Here is a 23,230-nt window from a genome sequence, read left to right on the forward strand (position 1 = left end):
ACTAGTGTATAATCACTGCCATTGATTTCGTGGGATAGGTGATGATGGACTTGTCACTCTGTCACCAGATCTGTCATAACCCTCAGTGTGTGTCCTGCTTCCTGTCCATGTCGGCTCCACACTGTCCATCTGGGCTTGTTAATCAGGCGCAATGAGTGAGGAACCGAGGGAAACTATGTGCACTAAAGACGCTCACGCAACAAACAAGAAGCAGATTCCACACTCTTGTTTTCATCAGATATTTTTGTTCCCCGATAGATTCCCACTCTCCTTATGTCAGCAATTACCCACACTCCCCTCCCTCTCTCCCCACGTCATGCAGAACAGGCCAAGGCTTCGTCCAAGCGTTTGAAATTAAGGCTGCGTGACTCCACTCGCCCGCAAAAAAAGACTCCAGCTTAGCCCCCGAGGTTTCCACAGCAACCTCGGAATGGCAACCACTCACAGCTGCTCTGTGGTTGTCAGGCTCTGTAGCGAGAGAGGGTGGGGTGGCTGGGGGCTTGACAGACACAGACAGGCAGGCAGACAGTTTAGCAGGCAGACAGGCACGCAGACTATAAGATTGACAGACAGATGATTAGTTAGCGTGTCAGGCAGGCTGAAGCGTTTTGTGACTGACGGGGGGCTGTGAGAACCTTCAGTAGGTTGCTCAGTTTTTTTTCTTCCATTTACTCTCCAGTGGAGAACAGCGTAGAGGAGCATTGAGACGACAGCTGCCTCACACCAGCCTGCTTGGTATACAGAGTAGGGACTTCTATACTGACAATGCCAATGAGCATACACTCTCTTCACATGACGGTTAAATGTTGACTTCATTTCATGAGTATTATTTTGGTTTGAATGACACTATATATACAAACGTTTGTGGACATCCCTCCAAAGAGTGAATTTGGCTATTTCAGCCACACCTGTTGCTGTCAGGTGTGTATATAGCTGAGCACACAGCCATTCAATCTCCATAGACACACATTGGCAGTAGAATGGCTTTACTGAAGAGCTGTGACAACGTAGCACAAGGATGATTTCCAACAAATCAGCTCGTCAAATGTCTGCCCTGGTCAACTGTAAGTGTTATATGGGAAGTGGAAACATCTAGAGGCAACAACGGCTCAGCCGTGAAGTGATAAGGCACACAAACTCACAGAACCGGAACGGCAAGTGCTGAAGCGCGTAGCGTGTAAAAATTGGCTGTCATCGGTTGCAATACTAACTACCAAGTTCCAAACTGTCTCTGGAAGCAACGTCAGCGCAATAACTGTTCGTCGGGAGCGTCATGAAATGGGTTTCCATGGCCGAGCAGCCGCACACAAGCCTAAGATCACCATGCGCAATGCCAAGCGTCGGCTGGAGTGGTGTAAAGCTTGGACTGGAGAAGTATGTTTTCTGGAGTGATGAAATACGTTTTCTGGAGTGATGAATCACGCTTCACCATCTTGCAGTCTGACGGACAAATCTGGGTTTTTTCGGGATGCCAGAAAAATGCTAATTGCCCCAATGTATAGTGCCAACTAAAGTTTTGGTGAAGGAATAATGATCTGGGGCTGTTTTTCATGGTCCGGGCTAGGCCTCGTAGTTCCAGTGAAGGGAAATCTTAACGCTACAGCATACAATGACATTCTAGATTATTCTGTGCTCCAACTTTGTGGCAACAGCCCCGTGCACAAAGCGAGGTCCATACAGAAATAGTTGGTTGAGATTGGTGTGGAAGAACTTGACTGGCCTACACAGAGCCCTGACCTCAACCCCATTGAACATCTTTGGGATGAATTGGAATGCCGACTGCGCGCCTGGCCTAATCGCCCAACATCAATGCCCAACCGCACTAATGCTCGTGGCTTCTTGAAAGCCTTCCCAGTAGAGTGGAGGCTGTTATGGCAGCAAAGGAGGGACCAACTCCATTCTTTTTTTACGAGATGTTCGATGAACAGGTGTCCACATACACTACATGACCAAAAGTATCTTAAAAAATTTGACTTTTCTTTACCTACTTTACCTATACTTTTCTTTACCTATTTATAGTCTTGTCGTTTGACAGCATTCAGTGGTCTCCCTCGTAGTCCCCGGCCTTTTCTGACTGTTGCAGCAGTCAGAAATTGAGCATTGATTTTGGAGGGTGTGATTCTCTTCTTGGTTATATTTTGAGTAGGAGAATAGAATGTACTATTTGAGTGTCTTCTCGCTGTCTCACCCCCTTGGGCATTGGGCTGCAACACATTTCAGACACACTAACATGCTTTACCCACAGCTTCTCCTGGGAAACAGCATTCTCACAAATCCTTTCTCCAACTGCTGGCATTCCTCAGTGTGTGTGTGCTGACCATTTCTCCAGAAACGGAGTATTTTTGTGCATCCATATACCTTTTCATTTTGGGATGATCCAGCTCTCATTAAAGCCTTGGCCACACAGGGAGGGGAGAATGATGTATTTTAAACTCTTCAGACTTTATCTGCCCTCATTATGAACGAGACACTCTTTATTATAAAACCTCCGTTCCCACCTGGGAGGTGAGCCTGCTCTTTGAAACAGGCTCTGTACGACCCACGATGGTTTGATTTCTAGATTAATGGGCTTAATAAAAACATAAAGATGGAGAGACACCCCAGGTGGAATCTGTGACTCGGCCTCTCGCCTCTCTTCTCCCGCTCCTTCAAAGCAGACTGAAAAACAACCACGGGAAGCAGTTGTTGCCCGGGGGGCCAGAGGGAGGGAGTGTATGGAAATGAACACGCCCTCTGTCCACTGCTTTTATTTCAGAGGGAATGGACTTGAAGAGACTCTCGACCTAAAGGAGCCCGTAGTGTATGAAAACAGAACTGCTACTCTTTTAATGTGTTGTAAATTGGAAACACTGTTACGTTGTAACTGATGTGCTGTACACATACACTCACATATATGTGGCTTATACACATATAGCTAAATGCTCAACACAGATATAGCCTAGTACAGTACTGCAAGTGTGGGTACTGCAGCCCCTCACGATGAGATGTTTTCTGTGGCCGTCTTGCCTCATTGCACCGTCCCCTGCTACACAGTTGATTTCAGTTTGACGTGGGTCCTCGGTAATGATTTACCTTTCGGCTGCTCTGCTCTGTCTGGGGCAGTCATGCATGGCTTGCGGGGAGTAAAGGGTACAAGGAGACATTGTGTGTCCAACAGTATTGCCCTGTGAGTCAGTGTCATGCAACGTGTGAGTCAGTGTCGCGCAATGCGTGAATCACTGTGGTTCACTCTCTCTCAGCAAGGGGCCTCAGCAGTTATCCGTCTTCACCCGGCCAATGGAAACTTGTTCTTGACAGTCATATGACCTCACCCAGCCAAGCGTGTCATCAGGACACCAGCACAGCTTAACTTAGCCAATTGGCTCCACCGCTGCTGTGAAGGCGACATTTCATTTCAATGTGACATTTTAAGGCCATGTGTGACATGTTTTAGAGACTGGGTTGGGTAGGTGACTTTCTAAATGTAATCCGTTAGTTACGAGTTACCTGTCAAATTGTTATCAGTAATGTAACTTTTGGATTACCCAAACTCAGTATTGTAAATTGATGACTTTCCCTATAAGAGGTATTAGAAGAAGACAAAAGGGATCCATTTTATGCATTTGGTGTGTCATCATAGTGGTCTCTGACTTGTGGTTAGACTAGCTCAGGTGGAAAAAGTCATCCTTTTTTCAATGCTGACTTGAACGTCATTGAGAAAACAGAAATGTGTCAATATATTATTTCGCGAACATCCTTTCTGAATTGAAAAGTAATCCAATAAGGAATCATCTAGTTTTTCAAAAGTATCTCTAATCTGATTACAATATTTGTGCTGGTAATGTAACTGGGTACTGTTTTTTTTTTTTTTTTGTAATCCGATTGCATGTAATCAGTTACTCCCCAACCCTGTTTAGAGATTAAATAACTAGTCTGTCAGATCAAACATAAGTCTTCTGCCCATGTGAGACTGGATGCGAGGAGACAGACTAGCACAAATGGAGGGATGCAACTATCGTTGAAATACCATAGTTGTTCTAGCACACAGTCCTGTGCTCTGTGTGTAATGCTATTATATTGTAGGAGTAGTGGTGGTATTGAGGAAGTTGTCTGACTCTGTCCATCCTCAACAGGTACACATCTGCACAGCTGGACTCATAGTGACCCCTCCCCCCAGCAGTCCAGTTACTACGGCAACTGTCTTCACGTTTCCCCCGGAGACGAGCTACAAATCCATCCCTGTGGTAGGTAGAGTTCTCTCTTCAACTGAAACTACACTACGGGGCCTCTAATACTGGCTTTAAAATATTTTTAATTGGCCCATGGCACTTCACTTACATCAGGTTCCTCTTAAAACGGAACCTGCATACAGTAGCGTATGGGCGTCTGCTGCCATGGCTGTGCAGTGTTCAGCGGAGTGTGGGGAAGGGTGTGTGACTGTGTTGCTATGTGGTACTGCTGAGAATGTATACATAAAGGTTGAGCTCTCCGCTTCAATGGAGAACTCTACATGATGTTTCTGTACAGATGATTTCTCTGGCCTGCAGGCAATCTAATTATCTCCGCTCTAGCGTCGGCAGCGCGCGCACACACACAAGCATGTAGGCCCTTCTGAGTGCTGTGCCACTCCCTCCCCCATTGCTCCATAGTAGTTATGTCTGTCTGCTCCTCAGGCCTGTTATTGTCAAGTTGAGACACATTTATCTTGTTCCTTGTTTATTTCTCTGCAGATACAGTGCCGTCAAAGTATTCATACCCCTTGACTTATTCCACATTTTGTTCAGCCTGAAATCCATTTTTGGATTTCACCTATCTACACGCAATACCCCATAATGAAAACATGTTTTTAGGAATGTTTGAAAATATATTGAAAATGAAATATCTCATTTCCATAAGGATTCACACATGAGTCAATGCTTTATCACCTTTGGTGGCGATTGCAGCTTTGAGTCATCTTGGGTATTTCTGTTTCAGCTTTGAGTCATCTTGGGTATGTCTGTTTCAGCTTTGCACATCTGGATTTGGGGATTTTCTTCCTTGCAGATTTTCTCAAGCTTTGTTAAGTTAGATGGGAAGTGGCTGTGAACCGCAATCTTCAAGTCTTTCCACAGATTTTCAATGCGATTCAAGTCTGGGCTTTGGCTTTGCAACTCAAGGACTTTCACATTCTTGTTCTGAAGCCATTCCAGCGTTGCTTTGGCTATATGCTTAGGGTCATTGTCCTGTCAGAACGTAAATCTTCACCCCCAGTCTGTTTGCACTGTGAAGCAGGTTCTCATCAAGAATTTGCCTGTATATGAGCTCCATTCATTGTTCCCTCTATCCTTACCAGTCTCCCAGTCCCAGTTGCTGAAAAGAATCCCCATGGCATGATGCTGCCACCACCATGCTTCAAGGTAGTGGTGGTGTTAGACGGGTGATGAGCTGTGCCTGGCTTTCTCCAGACATAGCGCTTTGCATTCAGGCCAAATATCTTTAAAAAATTATCATCGGAAGACAGAATCTTTCACGTGCCTTTATTGCAAACTCCAGGCGTGCTGTAATGTGCCTTTTTCTCGGGAGTGGCTTCTGTTTGGCCACTCCCATAAAGCCCAGATTGGTGTAGTGCTGTAGAGACTGTTGTCCTTCTGGCAGGTTCTCCCATCTCAGCCAAGGAACTCTGTAGTTCTGTCAGTGGCCATTGGGTTCTTGGTCACCTCCCTGAACATGGTCCTTCTTGCCCGGTTGCTCAGTTTGGTTTTGACGTCTGGGTAGTTACATATTTTTATCATTTCCCAGTGATGGAAACCACGGTGCGCTTGGAAACTTTCAACACTCTAGAAATTGTTAAACCCTTACCCAGATGTAAGCCTCATCACAATTCTATCTCAGAGATCTACAGACTTCATGTTGTAGTGTCTGCTCTGACATGCACTGTCAACTGTGGGACCTTGTAGACCGGTGTGTTTCTTTCTAAATCATGTCCAAACTGAATTGGCCACAGGTGGAATCCAATCAAATTGTAACGACATCTCAAGGGTGATCAAAGAAAATTGGATGCACCTGAGCTCAATTTGGAGTGTCATAGCAAAGGGGTCTGAATAATTATGTAAATTAGATGGTTCTGTGTTTCATTTGAAATAAATTAGCTAAAATGTCTAAACGTGTTTTCAGTTTTGTCATTATGGGATATTGTGTGTAGATGGGTGAGACAATCCATTTGGAATTCAGGCTGTAACAAGACAATGGGTATAACTACTTTCTGAAGTCACTGTACATGGATAGTTACACATGTTTAGAAGAAACCCACCTCTTTCTCAGTACACCAATGTGTCTGTGTATGATTGTGTAATAGTTGTTTAGGTCTGGTTTCTGTCCCGTTAGAGGCAGAACAAGGAGTAGAGCCCAGTGGAATCCGCTCACTGCGGGCCTGTGGGCTGAACTATATAATGTTTAAAGAAATGTTTTTACTTTCATATGGTCCTCATTAAACACAGCAATGGATTCACCAGGCCCCAGTGTCATTTCTATAGCAACAAACAAGCAAACAAGCATGCTGGAGATTCCTTCCCAGATCTCAGGGGAAGTTGGGGACAAGACCAAACCTCTGTGTCAAGCGATACTCTCCCTCATTGAACAGAGTAAATGATATCCCTCTTTCACTGACCAGTTTCTCTCATTATGTAACACCTAGTCAGTCATTGGTTAAAAGGCCAGGGGTGGGCCTCCCGAGTGGCGCAGTGATCTAAGGCACTGCATCGCAGTGCTAGAGGCGTCACTACAGACCCGGGTACGATCCCAGGCTGTGTCACAACCGGCTGGGATCGGGAGACCCATAGGGCAGCGCACAATTGTCCCAGCGTCATCCGGGTTAGCGGAGGGTTTGGCCGGGGGTGCTTTACTTGGCTCATCGCGCTCTAGCGACTCCTTGTGGCGGGCCAGGCGCCTGCAGGCTGACTTGTTGTCAGTTGAACGGTGTTTCCTCTGACACATTGGTGCAGATGGCGCAGTTTGGCAGGTCATGTTTCAGACGACTCAAGACCCCCCCCCAGTTTACAAGCTCACTGTAAACTGTTCTAATATGTTGTCTAATCTCTTTCAGACTGTCGTTGTTGATGTTTGTTTTTCATTGACAGGATGCTCGCCCTCCTCCCCCGCCGCCTCCACCACAATCCTCAGCGGTGGGAGCAGCCTCCTCGTTGGCTGCCAGTCAGAGACCCTTCCCCAGCACTAGCGAACAGAGTGGGCGGCAAAGACCCACAGTGTGAGTACACACACACACAGATGCATGTAACACTCTTCCACGTATAAAGTACAAGCACGCTAATCCCGAGAGAACATGCAGTGAAACAGCAGGTTCCACACATGGCTAGGGCATGGGTCCTTCTGGGTGGGTTCTGGGAGTTCTCCAAGCCTCTGAATGACCCCTAAGCTGTCAGTGTGGAGCACCAGAGGTTGACCCAGAGCTCCGTTGACGGATGAAAGGGCAACACCTGTGGGGGACAGTCTCCTGGGTCCTATCAGAGACCCTGTCTGTCACCTTTGACCCCTGGCCCCTCACATCATTACTCCTCTGAGACTCCAGACACCTGATTGGAATTAAATACGGCCCACCTCCCCAAAGTGTGTGTGTGTGTGTGTGTCTACATTTTTCTTCATTTCCCCTCCCCTGACACCAGTGAAAGTGTCTATGCTGTCTTTTAGCAGTGGTTCTTTAAAGCCTCTGAGGTTCCTGGAGACATGCCTTTCCCACTCCCTTTACAGCACCTCCGTGGTGCCCTGACCCACATAGCTGTGTCATTCAGAACATAACCATAGCATTCCTCTACAGTAGTATAATGCAGCTTTCTCTTAATGTACTGTAGGAAGACCAGTCCAGAAGGGACTGTCCGCCTCTGTCTTCCAGTAAGGGTTTCAGAGCGAGAGAGAGGAGATGTTGACGAACATTCTTTAGACTGTGGTGACTAAATGTTCGAAACACACAACACGTCTTCGATTGACTCATTTCCTCCTGAGGGTAATTGGACAGTCCCCCGTGTGTGTGTCCATATATGTGTTTGATGTTCCCCGTCTCTCACCTCCTTCTCCAGCTACGTGGCCCTGTTTCCCTACACCCCCCGTAAGGAGGATGAGTTGGAGCTGAGGAAGGGAGAGATGTTCCTGGTGCTGGAGCGCTGTCAAGATGGATGGTTCAAAGGCACCTCCATGCACACTGGCAAGATAGGAGTGTTTCCTGGCAATTACATGAGCCCCGTCAGCAGGTCTGACGCAGACATTACACGCGCACACACACACACACACACTGATTATCTCTGTATATGCAGCGTTCCTAAGGCTCCCCTGCCCTAACTCTTCCTCCCTGTCCTCTGTTTGTCCCATTAGGACGGTGTCCGGCAGCACCCAACCCAAAGCGCCCCTTGCTCTGTGCACCCAGGCTGGGCGAGGGGTCACCGTCGTCAGCCCCTCCTCCACTCCTCTGGGGGCCATTGTTCCAGGGCCTGACTTCAACAAGGCCCTCCCCATCTGCCCCGCCCTCGCCAGCCCTTTACCCGCGGGCATGGTGACTGCTGCTCACGTGACAACGGGACAGGCCAAGGTGCTCATGCACATGACGTCCCAGATGACTGTTAACCAGGCACGCAATGCTGTCAGGACAGGTAGGGTCCCCTGGGGGAAGAGGAAGGGTGCAAGCATGCATTCTATGTAGCCAGTGTAGGATAGTGTATGTGATTGTGAGTTTTTGATGAAAGGTGCATATGGTTCTGTGTGTATGGTCTAACCACGTGCCTCTCATCTGCCCCCAGCTGCATGCCACAGTCAGGACCGGCCCACGGCTGCTGTGACGCCCATCCAGTCACAGACATCTGTAGCCTACCTGGCAGTGTGCCAATCCCAGACCTGCTCCTCCTCCAACCCTGCCCAGGGCTGTGTCCGTGCTGGGGTGGCACTGGGATGTGCTGCTGCCTCCCTCACCCCGCCAAACGTCAGCGCCGCGTCCCTGGATGGCGATGCCCTGCGACAAGTGGCAGTCCTCACCATGCCTGTCGCCCCTGGCAACGGCAACTCCATGTCAGCTAACTCCTCCCTCGCCTGTCGGCTGGACAAGGATGGCAAGGTGGGCATTCGTGATAGCACCCTAGTTGGGATGTGCATCGATCCCTTTCCAGACGATTCTATACGTATCTAGATACTTTGGGTCTGATACCATACAGGAACGATACGTTTTAGTTTGAAACGATGCGATTCGGTTTGATGTGATACGATTTGATCCACTAACATTTGATGAATGAACACATTTATTTTCCATTCTAAATTCAAATCTGCTGATGGAGCTCATATATAGCACAACTTTAGATTTCACCCCTATCTCATAATAAACATTAAGAACACCTGCTCTTTCCATGACAGACTGACCAGGTGAAAGCTGTGATCTCTTATTGATGTCACTTGTGAAATCCACTTAAATCAACGTAGATGAAGGGTAGGAGACAAGTTAATTGAAGAAGGATTTTGAAGCCTTGAGACAACTGAGACATGGATTTTTGTATGCGTGTCATTTGGAGGGATTGATGGGCAAGACAAAAGATTTAAGTGCCTTTTGAACGGGGTACAGTAGTAGGTGCCGGAGCACCGGTTTGTGTCAAGAACTGCAATGCTGCTGGGTTTTTTACACAACAGTTTCATGTGTGTATCAAGAGAACGGTCCACCAGCCAACTTAACACAACTGTGAGAAGCATTGGAGTCAACATGGCCAGCATCCCTGTAGAACACTTTCGACTACAGCTGTCCCCATTTAGTCGACTTGTTTGATCATTAATATTGCGCCAGCCATTTTACAAACATTTGAATGCTGAAGGTGACGTGCAGATGTGCCAGATCAGGAATAGGCCTACCTATTGGTCAGCACGCGAAGCTGCGCACGGTTTGGGCTCCCGTGGACCAATGCACTCCATATCTTAAACATTTGAACTGGGTACCGATGCACATCAGTGAATCGTTACATCCCCACAACTTCGCCATCAGTATTGCTATCAGCAATGGTAGCATATCTCTCACGTTTGTATATAGTGTCAAGAAAAAGTATGTGAACCCTTTGGAATTACCTGGATTTCTGCATAAATTGGTCATCTAAGTCACAACAACAGACAAACATAGTGTTTTTACAATAATTTGTGTGTTATTAGTTAGTTTATCTTGTCTATATTGAATACATCATTTAAACATTCCATTCACAGTGTAGGTTGGAAAAAGTATGGCTAATGACTTCTCCAAAAGCTAATTGGAGTCAGCTAACCTGGAGCCCAATCAATGAGACGAGATTGGAGATGTTGGTTAGAGCTGCCTTACCCTATTAAAAACACTCACCATAAGCGTTGCCTGCTGTGAAACATGCCTCGAACAAAAGAGATCTTAAAGGACCCAAAATTAAGAGTTGTTGACTTGCATAAAGCTGGAAAGGGTTACAAAAGTATCTCTGACAGCCTTCATGTTCATCAGTCCACGGTAGGACAACTTGTCTATAAATGGAGAAAGTTCAGCACTGTTGCTACTCTCTCTAGGAGTCGCCGTCCTGCAAAGATGACTGCAAGGGCACAGTGCAGAATTCTCAATGAGGTTAAGAAGAATCGTAGAGTATCAGCTAAAAATTTACAGAAATCTCTGGAACATGCTAACATCTCTGTTGACGAGTCTACGATACGTAAAACACTAAACAAGAATGGTGTTCATGGGAGGACACCACGGAAGGAAGCCACTGCTGTCCAAAAAAAACATTGCTGCACGTCTGAAGTTTGCAAAAGTGCACCTGGATGTTCCACAGCGCTACTGGCAAAATATACTGTGGACAGATGAAACTACAGTTGAGTTGTTTTTCAAGGAACACACATCACTATGTGTGGAGAGAAAAAAGGCACAGCACACCAACATCAAAACCTCATCCGAACTGTAAAGTATGGTGAAGGGAGCATCATGGTTTGGGGCTGCGTTGGAGCCTGGACAGCTTGTTATCATCGACGGGAAAATTAATTCCCAAGTTTATCAAGACATTTTTCAGGAGGAGTTTAGTCTGTCTGTCCACCATTTGAAGCTCAACAGAAGTTGGGTGATGCAACAGGACAACGACCCAAAACACCAAAGTAAATCAACAACAGAATGGCTTCAACAGAAGACAATACGCCTTCTGGAGTGGCCCATTTAGAGTCCTGACCTCAACCCGATTTGAGATGCCGTGGCATGACCTCAGGAGCAGTTCACACCAGATACCCCAAGAAAATTGCTGAACTGAAACCATTTTGTAAAGAGGAATGGTCCAAAATTCCTCCTGACTGTTGTGCAGGTCTGATTCACAACTACAGAAAATGTTTGGTTGAGGTTATTGCTGCCAAAAGAGGGTCAACCAGTTATTAAATCAAGTGTTCATACTTTTCCACCCTGCTCTGAATGTTTATACGATGTGTTCAATAAGGACATGAAAACATATAGATGTTTGTGTTATTAGTTTAAGCAGATTGTTTGTCTATTGTTGTGACCTAGATGAAGATCAAATTTTATGACCAATTTATGCAGAAATCGAGTTATTTCCAAAGGGTTCATATACTTTTTCTTGCCCCTGTAGCTACTTCTATCATGCCTAGCATATTTGGCTGATGTGAAACACTGCTACAGTGGATTGGTGAAATAGTTCACATTTGCCCAGAGTTTCTGGTGCCCATGTTTTGAATAACAGGCGCTCAGTATTTTTTGTTGAACACAGGAGTCCTTCCAGTTTATCTTTAGAAACAAATTCTCACACAGAGCTCTGTCTGTTTCACGGGTGGGCCCTGGGAATTGAGTTAGAGAGTGAGAGAAACTCTGCTGGCTGGAGCCCTGAAGACATCATTACACAACAGTGATTTAGTCTGGAGCAAATTCTCATCTGGCCCTAATGACCATGACAATAGATTATGTTTATGCAGATTTGACTGTCCACACAGTGAGTTCCTGTAAGACAGTCTATATGCAGCTTACACCAATATCAGACAAGTGCATGGTAATTTTTCTCTCTTTCGTTCTTTTGTTCTGCAGAGGGAAAAGAAAGGTATTCTGAAGCTGTTGTCGTCTAACAAGAAGAAGTCTCGCCCCTCTCCCCCCTCATCCCCCACCCTGGAGGCAGAGCAGGCTGCTACGGGGGATGTCTTCCAGGGGGCCATGGGCCCCGACATTACCCCTTCTCCCCCCTCTGCTGGCGTTGTCGTGGGTAACCATGGCCGTGCTGTCCCCTGCCCTGTGGAGCCTGAGTCTACTGCCGCCTCTTCATCCTCCTGTTCCTCAGCCGCGGAGTTAACGCACCGTAAGAGTAGCCCCCTGGACGGATGTACCCCCATCGCCCCGCCACCTCGCCAGGCATGCTCCTCCCTCACCTCCCAGCAGCATGACGCTCGGCCAATCCTATGCGAGAGGTACAGCATTTCTTATATTGTAGAACAGTGACATATTGTTAAAGGTCTGTCTGATGTTGTCATTCTGCTGGAATTGTGGTGTGTGTGTGTGTGTGTGTGTGTGTCGTCTCTGATCTCCTGTGCTTCTGCAATGTGTCAGTACAGTATCCCCTCTGATCCCCCCCCCCTTCTCAGGTACAGAGTGGTGGTGTCCTACCCCCCTCAGAGTGATGCAGAGCTGGAGCTCAAAGAGGGAGACATAGTGTTTGTCCACAGGAAGAGGGAGGACGGCTGGTTCAAAGGAACACTCCAGAGGAATGGCAGGACCGGACTGTTCCCTGGCAGCTTCGTAGACGGCATCTGACTCACACTTGACCACAGTAGACCGACCGTGACCTGACCATACCATGAACTGACCATCAATGGAACCAAGTCTGACTTTGTTGTTGCCTTGTTTTTGGGGTCAAGCTGCGAGCCAACCAGCTGAAGTTGCTAGGGACAGGATGAGATGGATACATACACAACATTTAAAGTGGTCCTCAAAGTACAGAGGAGAAGAATGATGAAATAATTGAAACTGAGCTGCAGAGGAAGAGGAGCTAGCTGTCAGTTGGAAGCACGGTGGAGCGAGCTGGAGGAGAGCACACTACTCCTGTTGATTTCCTTTTTGTCAGTTATTTATATCTGTAACAATTCAAAATGTTAAATGTGCCTTGTACTGTTCCTCACTTTAGTGTATATAAAGAAACAAAGACCAGAGAGTCAGAACTAATAATATGAACTGTTAATAGATGGAAATATGACAAGTTGAAACTTGTTTTTTTTGCGGGGGGGGGGGGGGGTGTTCTGTAAAAGATGTGCTTGACCTTTCGTGGTTTAGGGGTTGTAGTCAGCGCCTGTCTTATGACATGTTTCCTACATCACTTTGTGCTTGGCTCTCATTGGCTGCCGTGCTGCATGTTAATATTGCATGGTGTCTCCACTGATTGGCTGTTTGAGTGCATTGTAAAGAACGTAAAAGAATACAGCAGATTGGAGGAGAATCAGTGATGTCATCATCAGCACATGCAGTGAAGCAAGAAAAGGTGTAGAGGTGTGCCCAATTCCAATCTGATCCCTTGAACATATTCTTCTATTGACTGGAAGGTATCCGCTGGATGTCATTAGCTCCATACCCTCTGGTTGGGTAGTTGGAGTTTCTGACATATTGCAAACACCCACCTATTCGTTTGACATCCAATTTGGCCGAGAACCTCTCTCCAAAAATGGAATTTGCACAACCTCCTCCTGTATCCCTTGGACCTTTTGGTGTTCCAAATGGCTTCTCCTTGGGCTCCAGGACCCCTTATTGGAGAGTGGGAGAGTCATCTTGGTGGAATTATTATACCGTTGATGATCTGATGCCTGGTGAGGTTTTCCAAACATTTCCATAACGTTAGGAAAGCCAGCGTCTGCTGTTGATTTACATTATTATGGATTTTGATTTGGTCTTGCCTTTTTTGACATGTTAACTAAACACACTCCATAGATGTTGCAATCAAGTGTTACTTACTGTATATGGTTCTGTGTGTACTTAATGAACATTGTAGCTGTTCCCCCCCCACTCCTCTAATAGTAGACCAACCTCATCGGACATACTGCAGCTCAAGATCTCAAGTGAACGCCGGACACAATCGCGATCAACACAGGAACCATATCATGCGACTCTGATAGTTCCGTCTTAACAATACATGGAGATCTCTATCCACTTGGATCTATACGACGCCAGATGTTCTGGGTAGCGCCTCCTACAGCATGGAGATGCAGCAAGACATCTGACAGGCCTGCTCTATGTATGACCTTCACGGGCTCTCAACCCTCATTTCAAAGATGAATTCATTCCTAACGTGTCGTCAATACAAGACAAAACACTGCTTACTTATAAAGCAGATTGTTTTCCTAATGTAACCATATCACTGATATCACTCCCCCAATACAATCTAGTGTGTTTCTCCTTGAAGTTGCGAATAGTTTTTTTTCAAAATTTTTTTTTTATAAATACGATCAATTACTTGGACAACGTTGATTCTTGGTTTTGTCGGGTTTAGCTGTACAGTGCGTCTATACAATGTGTGTGATGATAGGTGTTCTATTGACTTGAATATGATGTGTGTGGCTGGTTTGAGTTTTGGTAGCTGTTTTTTAGTTTTCTGTTTGTTTCAAAGCACAAAAAAAGAGCGCGAGGTGTGACTTGATTGGGTTTGGTGGGTGTGAAACCCCAGAGCCCTGGGTCCTACTTATTCTCAGCTACTTTTGATTTCAAAATAATCCAGTCCCACTCCACACACTCTCCACCTCATCCTCCTCCATAGGCCTTCAAGCATTGTAATGAGATTGACAGCACTGCTAGTAAGAAACACCAGGCACCACACGATGAGCCATTGATTTGATCCAATCTCCTATTTTTTGGCAGTGTAGAAAAGTCTAAATTGGATTATATTAGTCAATGATAGACAGTAAGTGGCTGTTCTATTGTTAGTGGGCTCCCTTCACTATAGCACACCAGGCAGACACCAAGAGGACAGTGTCCTTGGTTTTCCTCCTGCTGCAGCCTATCACTTCTATCAGATGCTATGGTACAATATCAACAGCTGAGGCCATTGTGTCTAAATGACAGGTTGGCCCTGTAGGCACTAATCTACCACAAGAGATTTGCTCTTAGTTTGCTCCTAGCAACTGGGTATCAACAGGCATAAGGAGGTTGGAAGGCATTTTGGATATTTCATGTCAGACCTGAGGGGAATATTTTCCAAAGCATGTTTAAGTGGGTGTTTGTCATGCAGTAGCTGGGACCACTATGTGTGACTGCTGGATTTGTTGTAGTTTTATGTTGTTTTGAAATAACATTTGAGTTGGGAGTAAAGGCTCTATAAAGTGGTACGAAACACTGTTCAGACCTGTTTGCTTCTCAATTTGCCTATGTAGAATGAACCTAATGTTCCACTGCTGTCTTGGCATTCACCATCTCCACCTCACCTCTAATGCTGAACTGGGTTTTGCATTTGGAGTGCTTTCTGTTACTGATGAGCCTTTTTTTTTTTCATACATTACACACACATTTAACTACTGTACCATCAGTATATACAGATGTAGGATCGTAATTTGAGCCGGTTTGCTACAGCATGAGGATGGTCCTGCAGCAACAGGAATTATGTGGATTACAATTAGTGTATATTTTTGTAGTGGCTGATACATTTTTTGTAATTGGACATTTCAAACCTGAAATACACTGCAAGTTTTACATTTCCTGCATTGCAGCGAAGTTCTCCTGCAATAAAGTGATCAAATTAAGATCTTCCATATGTACCATAGTCAGTTTAGTCATTGATTTTCACATAGTTTAATGATCAAATAATGACATTCTCTGACTCGAGAACAACCGAAGCAGTTCGGTGTTCCTGTGAACATGTTTTCACTGTAATCTCATGCCTTGTTGTAACACAAGGTAGCACTAAAGTCTGCTTTATTAAACTAAACAGATTCTCCTCATGCCAAGGTGACTTGCTTGATTTTTTTTTTTGGGGGGGCGGGGTTGTTATAATTAGTTTTATATTTAGTCTGATCATGGTGAAATTGGCATCCATTCAAAACAAAACATTAAGTATGAGGGAATAGCACATTTTGTAAAAAAAATCAATAACTAGAATAAAAGCTAATGGTTTACATGTTTTTGTCAGTCCTCTTAATTTGTGTGTGTCTCATTGCGTTTAGCTGGTCTCTTCCTGCCAGTGTAGAGGTGTCTGAAAGCATTACCACAGACATGAGGGACTGAAGACATGACAGCAAAGTCACCTCTCGTCTCTATTCTCATCCCTCTGCAAGATCTGCTTAAGATTGTGCGTATGCATTGAAGCAATCCTCTCTATGTATGAGCCATGTTACAATCCCCACCAAGTGGGTTTACCTTATTGGTGCAATGCATAGGGTGTTTCCCTTTTACACGGGTTCGCTTCCCGCTCCTTCCATTCACTACATTGGTGTCAGAAGTGGGATGGTGACCGTGGGGCCATTGGAATGCACAGGCCGGGACTTGTGAGGGGGGCTGAGATTAGTCAAAGCATAGGGATGTGCCTTCCTGTTCAGAGGGGGCAGTGTAGCGGTCCTCGCTATATGAGCCATGTTTCAATTCCCACCAAGTGGGTTAACCCTATTGGAGCGATAGGTAGGGTCCCACTTCTGCCTTTCACGCCAGCAACCCAGGCTACACAGTTAATATAGTTTGCAAAATGCCAATTGGTCTGTGTCTGTATAGCCCTATAATAACTGTGTACATAACATGGAGATCGTTTCAATGTTGTATATTGTTAAAAAAAAATCTAAAAAGCTGTTTTTGCTTCGTCATGGGGTGTTGTGTGTAGATGAGGGGAAAAATTAATTGAATCCATTTTAGACTAAGACTGTAACAAAATGTGGGAAAAGTCAAGGGGTCTGAATACTTTCCAATTGCACTATATACCCTAACATCACTTTGTCAGGCAAAGACTCAACATTAAACTCAATAACTTATGTTTCACTACTCACGCCACCTTGTCTGCGTCTCACCAAACGACGAGCATCACAAACAGGGAATCTTTCAACTTTCATATTTCCTGCTGCCTCAGTAATCACTCCCTTCAATGGAGCCCTTTTCTTGAGAGCAAAATATCTCTTGTCCCCATTTGTTTAACTTGGAGCGGCTGCTCCCTCTGACCAGCAGAAATACAAACAATTATCACAAGACCACTTCTGGTTACCTTCACCGATTCCGCAGCACCTTACTCTGTTTTCACCCACCCTAAAACCACAAATGGATCAGCCGAAAGGCAAAGGTCCACTTTTTCCCAAAATGTCACTCCTACCGTCAGACTCATCTTTATCCTGACACTCCGTGCAAGCCGTGGGCTCTGAGAACTTCGCCACACTTACGTCTGATACTTTGACCTCGCTCACTTCCATTTATCCTCCTGTCTTCAATTCGGTGTAATGCTCACCCTGCTTAAACTTTCTACCATTCTTTAACAAACCATCTCCCTTTTTTCCACCATTTTAACCGATTCAAGCTCACCCTCTTCCCCTCTCTCTTCGACCTCCTCTACCTCTCTTTTTTCCCTCCATTCCTCCTCCGTATTCCAAGTATACGTCTTATGATAGTACTGAACTTTTTCTGACATCTTATTCTTGCCCTCTCAAGGGATGCAATTTTCCCCTGGGATAATCCGTTCTCCTCAAGCACTCTGGATGTGTACTGTGATTCTGAAAACTTCAATGTTGCCTTCAGCTGAACTTGCAAACAGCCCCGTTCTTCTGCAGCAGCGACGGTAACTAGCTAGCTGTACCTGTCCACCCAATGGGAAGGAATGTTTGTGGGTGTGGTCGAGGGGAATTTCTTATTACTTGAATATGGACTCAGACTTTCTGATAGGATTGAAAGAAAAGCAGCGCAGCTCTCGGATCAGCTTTCTCCATTCAAATCTTACCTTAACATTAGAATTATTCCACAGTTTTGACGGATCAGCTCCTAGAGGAAGTACCACCTATGGCTGCAAATACGCTATTGAGGCGGCTTATTGGCCTATTCTTACCAAAAAATAATGCACTAAATCAAAGATTGGGGCACATCATTGCGAACATGTCACACATCATGAAACGCGTTGAGTCAAAGATTACAGATAGTAGTCTAGTCACAAAATAGAACGCAATTTATTGAACATGAAATTGTTTTCAATGTGTTTGAAATAGCCTATATAGCTAGGCCCATGTATGCCTATGTATATTTTAATGCAGTCGTCTCAGTGTTCATTTGAAGCCTCGTTTCATCCATCACTTGTTTGTAACGATTGCAAATACTTTGGCAGCTTTGTATTTCTAGTCAACTTCGTTCTGAAGTTATTCGCAGTCACATTCAGACAGCATAAACATCTTGATTCTATGTTTAGCTGAGATCTTTTTTTGAAGATCCACGTTACTAACGAAAGCTCTGGAACAGCTTTTGGCTACTAACGATGATCTTAACGCTATGAAGGATCTGGGAAACGAGATCTTAGTCACAATACAAAGCCAGGTGTTCACTTTAACTGAGGTCAAACACAAAGCCCCAACAGCCAAACACTGCATATAGAGTATATATAACAATGCATGGCTTAAAGCTCCTTGCCGTGGCTGGGCTGTTCCCAGAGGGAAATAAACTCCACAGTGCTGCTCTGTGAGGTAGGTGAGGGATGCAGTAGCCTCCGCTCCTGTATTTTTGTGTGTGATGATGCTGAGCTGGAAAATGTTGAAAAGAGCTGAAAGGTACTCTGTGAGGTCACTGGTGCACTGACGCTTCCTCTAGATGATAGGTTGCCATGGAGATTGGTTATTCCAATTTGTGCGCATGACTCTGGTGGAAAGAGATGGTTAGGTGGCTCGATGGGGGGTACAAAGACAAACAGTTGGATATTGAGATAAAGAGAACGTGTGTTTTTCCATTGCTTGCTTTTAATCTGACTTGGCTCAATTGGCTGCTCTTTTCCCTCCCTCTCTCCTGCCTCTCCTATATCAAGGTGTTTTGGTACCTCCCTTATGTACTACGGTTTTTGCATGCTAGACTTGTACTATAACACAGGTCAATATACTGCCCTAACAAAGGCAAAGGCAGGTAGCCTAGTGGTTAGAGCGTTGCACTAGTAACTGTAAAGGTTGTAAGATCGAATCCCTGAGCTGACAAGGTAAAAATCTGTTGTTCCGCCCCTGAGCAAGGCAGTTAACCCAGTGTTCCTAGGCTGTCATTGAAAATAAGAGCTGAAGTTACTGCACTTTGGCTTTGTTCCACTGTGTTTTGACTGAAGTTACCTGCTCTGCCATACAGAGGCAAATAGCAGTAACTTTGCAAACAGTAAAACTGAGAAAAATGGCTTTAAAGTTTATTTGCTGTTCAGCCAAATATGTTGTAGGTAGATTAGTTATAATGCACTGATATATTGTCTCATTATGACGTAATTTCTTATGCATATCAAGCATGACCTCTGATTTGACCTATGACCCCTAAGTCAAATAAAGTTTGATAAACACTTTTAGATTGAAGATACTACACAAAGTCAAATATTTCAAGTATACACATTCTTTGTGATGAAATAGGCCTTACCTTATGGTGAAAAAAATGCTTGAGGTTTACTAGAATACAACATTCAAAAAATGAAAACATAGCTACATCAAACCATCATACAGTTGGAATGTAGTTAGAACTCTCAAACTGTTTCCATCAAACAGAAAAATAACAAGTTTTATAAATACAATTAGATTGTAGATACTGCACTTAAAGCTGTTTATGGTCAAACAAAGGCAGATTTCAGTATCTGCATTTTAGAGGTCATACCCACACTGCCAGAGAGGGTACACGCTACAGCAACACCATTTTCTTTGAGTAGATCTAGAGTTGAAAATGCAATGGAAACCCATTGAACTTGTATTTTTTATTCAGTACATGGGGATTTAACAGCAAAAGTCATTTTTATGTGCACTAGGTATTTATGCACAGACTTTAATCCACAACAAATCAATTTGATGGAAAAACAACTCTGATGGGAAATTTGCATATTGTTTTTATGCTGATTTTTGAATATTCACATAAATCTGTGGCCAATTGGAAGGAAACCTAGCTATAGACACATTAAAGACTCTGGCAACTGCGCTAGTCCAGTATCACTTTGATTATGCCTGCACATCATGGTCCACCAGCAGCCCCAAACATCACTGAGGCGCGCACGCTCCTATTATGCACAACAAGCATTTCAGAGACATAGGACACAGACACACGGAACTCCAACATAAACCGGGAAATATGAACAAAGGAAACCATACACCTGATCCTATATATAGCAAAGGCACCCGATCCTATAGCTGTACAGCAAATCAGCAACATGTCCACTAGCTCACCTGACCTGTGTTGATTGACAGTGTGCTCGTCCAATCAGTGTGTGTGTTTCACTAGCCAATCTGTTGCAGGTTTTTTTGCAAGGGCGATGCTGTGGCTACTGTCTCGGGCTGCATGTAGAGTAATCCACGTAGACTCTGTGACACAAAATGAGTGACAAAACATGACAAAACCTGGCCAGATAATTTCAAGTCATCAGTCTCAAGATAAAGTTGAGTCCTGAGTCTTGAGGCTCCAAGTCCAGTCTCAAGTCATCAAATTTGTGATTTGAGTCAACCTCGAGTCCAAGTCATGACTCGAGTCCACAACTCCGCTACTAGTTAGTACCATTGGATGCAGAAAAAAATAGATGAAGTCTGTAGCTCAAACACACAATATTTAAAAAGGGGTTAGAAGTCCTAAATCACACCAGCATGATGATGGGACTGATTAAGTAAAAAAATGTCAAAAGCTAGCTAATGTATGAACAGTAGAACTTTTTTTGTCTGTATATCTGTATCTATGTATTTATGTAAAAAATGGAAATAAGTCTGACTTTATTGTGCAATCCCAGTCATTTAAAATAATGTTTGTACTGTGTATATATATTTAAAAGATGTATTGACAAATTAAATGAATCAATCAATTCAAACTGTGCCGCAACCATTTAATAAATGGAAATAGAGCTATATGGAATTATTTTAAGAAAGCCATACCAAGGATCATTTTGCTATTTGATTTTTAAGATCCCTTTAGGTATGAAAAATATGTAAAAAAATATCAGGAAACTTTTTTATATGTATGAGACACTCACCCCTTATTTTTGTCACTAAACAGTCTCCATATACAGTGGGGAGAACAAGTATTTGATACACTGCCAATTTTGCAGGTTTTCCTACTTACAAAGCATGTAGAGGTCTGTCATTTTTGTCATAGGTACACTTCAACTGTGAGAGATGGAATCTAAAACAAAAATCCAGAAAATCACATTGTATGATTAAGTAATTCATTTGCTTTTTATTTTATTATTATTTATAAGTATTTGATACATCAGAAAAGCAGAACTTAATATTTGGTACAGAAACCTTTGTTTGCAATTACAGAGATCATACGTTTCCTGTAGTTCTTGACCAGGTTTGCACACACTGCAGCACGGATTTTGGCCCACTCCTCCATAAAGACCTTCTCCAGATCCTTCAGGTTTCGGGGCTGTCGCTGGGCAATACGGACTTTCAGCTCCCTCCAAAGATTTTCTATTGGGTTCAGGTCTGGAGACTGGCTAGGCCACTCCAGGACCTTGAGATGCTTCTTACGGAGCCACTCCTTAGTTGCCCTGGCTGTGTGTTTCGGGTCGTTGTCATGCTGGAAGACCCAGCCACGACCCATCTTCAATGCTCTTACTGAGGGAAGGAGGTTGTTGGCCAAGATCTCGCGATACATGGCCCATCCATCCTCCCCTCAATACGGTGCAGTTGTCCTGTCCCCTTTGCAGAAAAGCATCCCCAAAGAATGATGTTTCCACCTCCATGCTTCACGGTTGGGATGGTGTTCCTGGGGTTGTACTCATCCTTCTTCTTCCTCCAAACACGGTGAGTGGAGTTTAGACCAAAAAGCTCTATTTTTGTCTCATCAGACCACATGACCTTCTCATGACCTTCTGGTCATTGGCAAACCTCAGAAGGGCCGGGACATGTGCTGGCTTGAGCAGGGGGACCTTGTGTGCGCTGCAGGATTTTAATCCATGGCGGCGTAGTGTGTTACTAATGGTTTTCCTTGAGACTGTGGTCCCAGCACTCTTCAGGTCATTGACCACGTCCTGCTGTGTAGTTCTGAGTTGATCCCTCACCTTCCTCATGATCATTGATGCCCCAGACCGAGGGTGATTGACCGTCATCTTGAACTTCTTCCATTTTCTAATAAATCCGCCAACAGTTGTTGCCTTCTCACCAAGCTGCTCACCTATTGTCATGTAGCCCATCCCAGCCTTGTGCAGGTCTACAATTGTATCCCTGATGTCCTTACACAGCTCTCTGGTCTTGGCCATTGTGGAGAGGTTGGAGTCTGTTTGATTGAGTGTGTGGACAGGTGTCTTTTATACAGGTAACGAGTTCAAACAGGTGCAGTTAATTCAGGTAATGAGTGGAGAACAGGAGGGCTTCTTAAAGAAAAACTAACAAGTCTGTGAGAGCCGGAATTCTTACTGGTTGGTAGGTGATCAAATACTTATGTCATGCAATAAAATGCCAATTAATTACTTAAAAATCATACAATGTGATTTTCTGGATTTTTGTTTTAGATTCCGTCTCTCACAGTTGAAGTGTACCTATGATACAAATTACAGACCTCTACATGCATTGTAAATAGGAAGACCTGCAAAATCGGCAGTGTATTAAATACTTGTTCTGTGTACTTCCAATTATGTTTTCAACTGGTACAACTGAGTCTTGTGAGGCGTGTGTGAATCCTATAACAAAACAACTGACATGTACGTGTTCGTGAGAGACTTCAGTCAAATCCCAAGATGCTTGTGGGGGTCGTAGAGCAAAACGGAGACACCACAGTGTTTGTGAGTGTCTCCGTTTTCCATAGAGGGGTCATAATAGTTTGCAGGCGAAACCAACGTTACAGAATTGGGGGGGGCGCATTTTTTTTTAGGATACCTTGATGTTGGACCAGCCCTCCCCATTACATTGTGAACTGTCCCTAATGGTATCGGGTACTGTAACAGATTAAAGAGGTGTCTGCTTAATCAATAAGCCTTGCTCTGGCATGGCAGGGCCTTCCTACTGGAGAAGGAGGGAGGAAATCATTATCCCCATTACAAATAGTGTGCATTTTGTGTTTGTGTACATGTTGATGAGGAGGTGGAGGGCGCGTCAGGGTGTCAGATACACTATATATTCATGTGTGAGGGAGGAAGTGTAAATATGTGTAAGATGTGACCAA

The 23,230-nt window shown here is 44.5% G+C and overlaps 1 protein-coding gene across 1 annotated transcript in view; it reads left to right on the forward strand.

Annotated features, from left to right (window-relative positions):
• The window catches only part of LOC109898012 (E3 ubiquitin-protein ligase SH3RF1), a 55,616-nt gene extending 39,539 nt beyond the window's left edge, over positions 1 to 16,077 (forward strand). The window contains exons 6-12 of the mRNA XM_020492738.2: positions 4,113 to 4,223; positions 7,095 to 7,222; positions 8,049 to 8,219; positions 8,341 to 8,615; positions 8,763 to 9,073; positions 12,023 to 12,396; positions 12,571 to 16,077. Of these exons, the coding sequence (XP_020348327.1) occupies positions 4,113 to 4,223; positions 7,095 to 7,222; positions 8,049 to 8,219; positions 8,341 to 8,615; positions 8,763 to 9,073; positions 12,023 to 12,396; positions 12,571 to 12,739 (1,539 nt within the window). The 3' untranslated portion in view covers positions 12,740 to 16,077. The remainder of the gene's footprint in view (positions 1 to 4,112; positions 4,224 to 7,094; positions 7,223 to 8,048; positions 8,220 to 8,340; positions 8,616 to 8,762; positions 9,074 to 12,022; positions 12,397 to 12,570) is intronic.
• Positions 16,078 to 23,230: the final 7,153 nt, after the last annotated feature.

The sequence above is a fragment of the Oncorhynchus kisutch genome, linkage group LG10 (assembly GCF_002021735.2).
Source record: "Oncorhynchus kisutch isolate 150728-3 linkage group LG10, Okis_V2, whole genome shotgun sequence".
In the NCBI taxonomy this organism is placed as follows: Eukaryota; Metazoa; Chordata; class Actinopteri; order Salmoniformes; family Salmonidae; genus Oncorhynchus; species Oncorhynchus kisutch.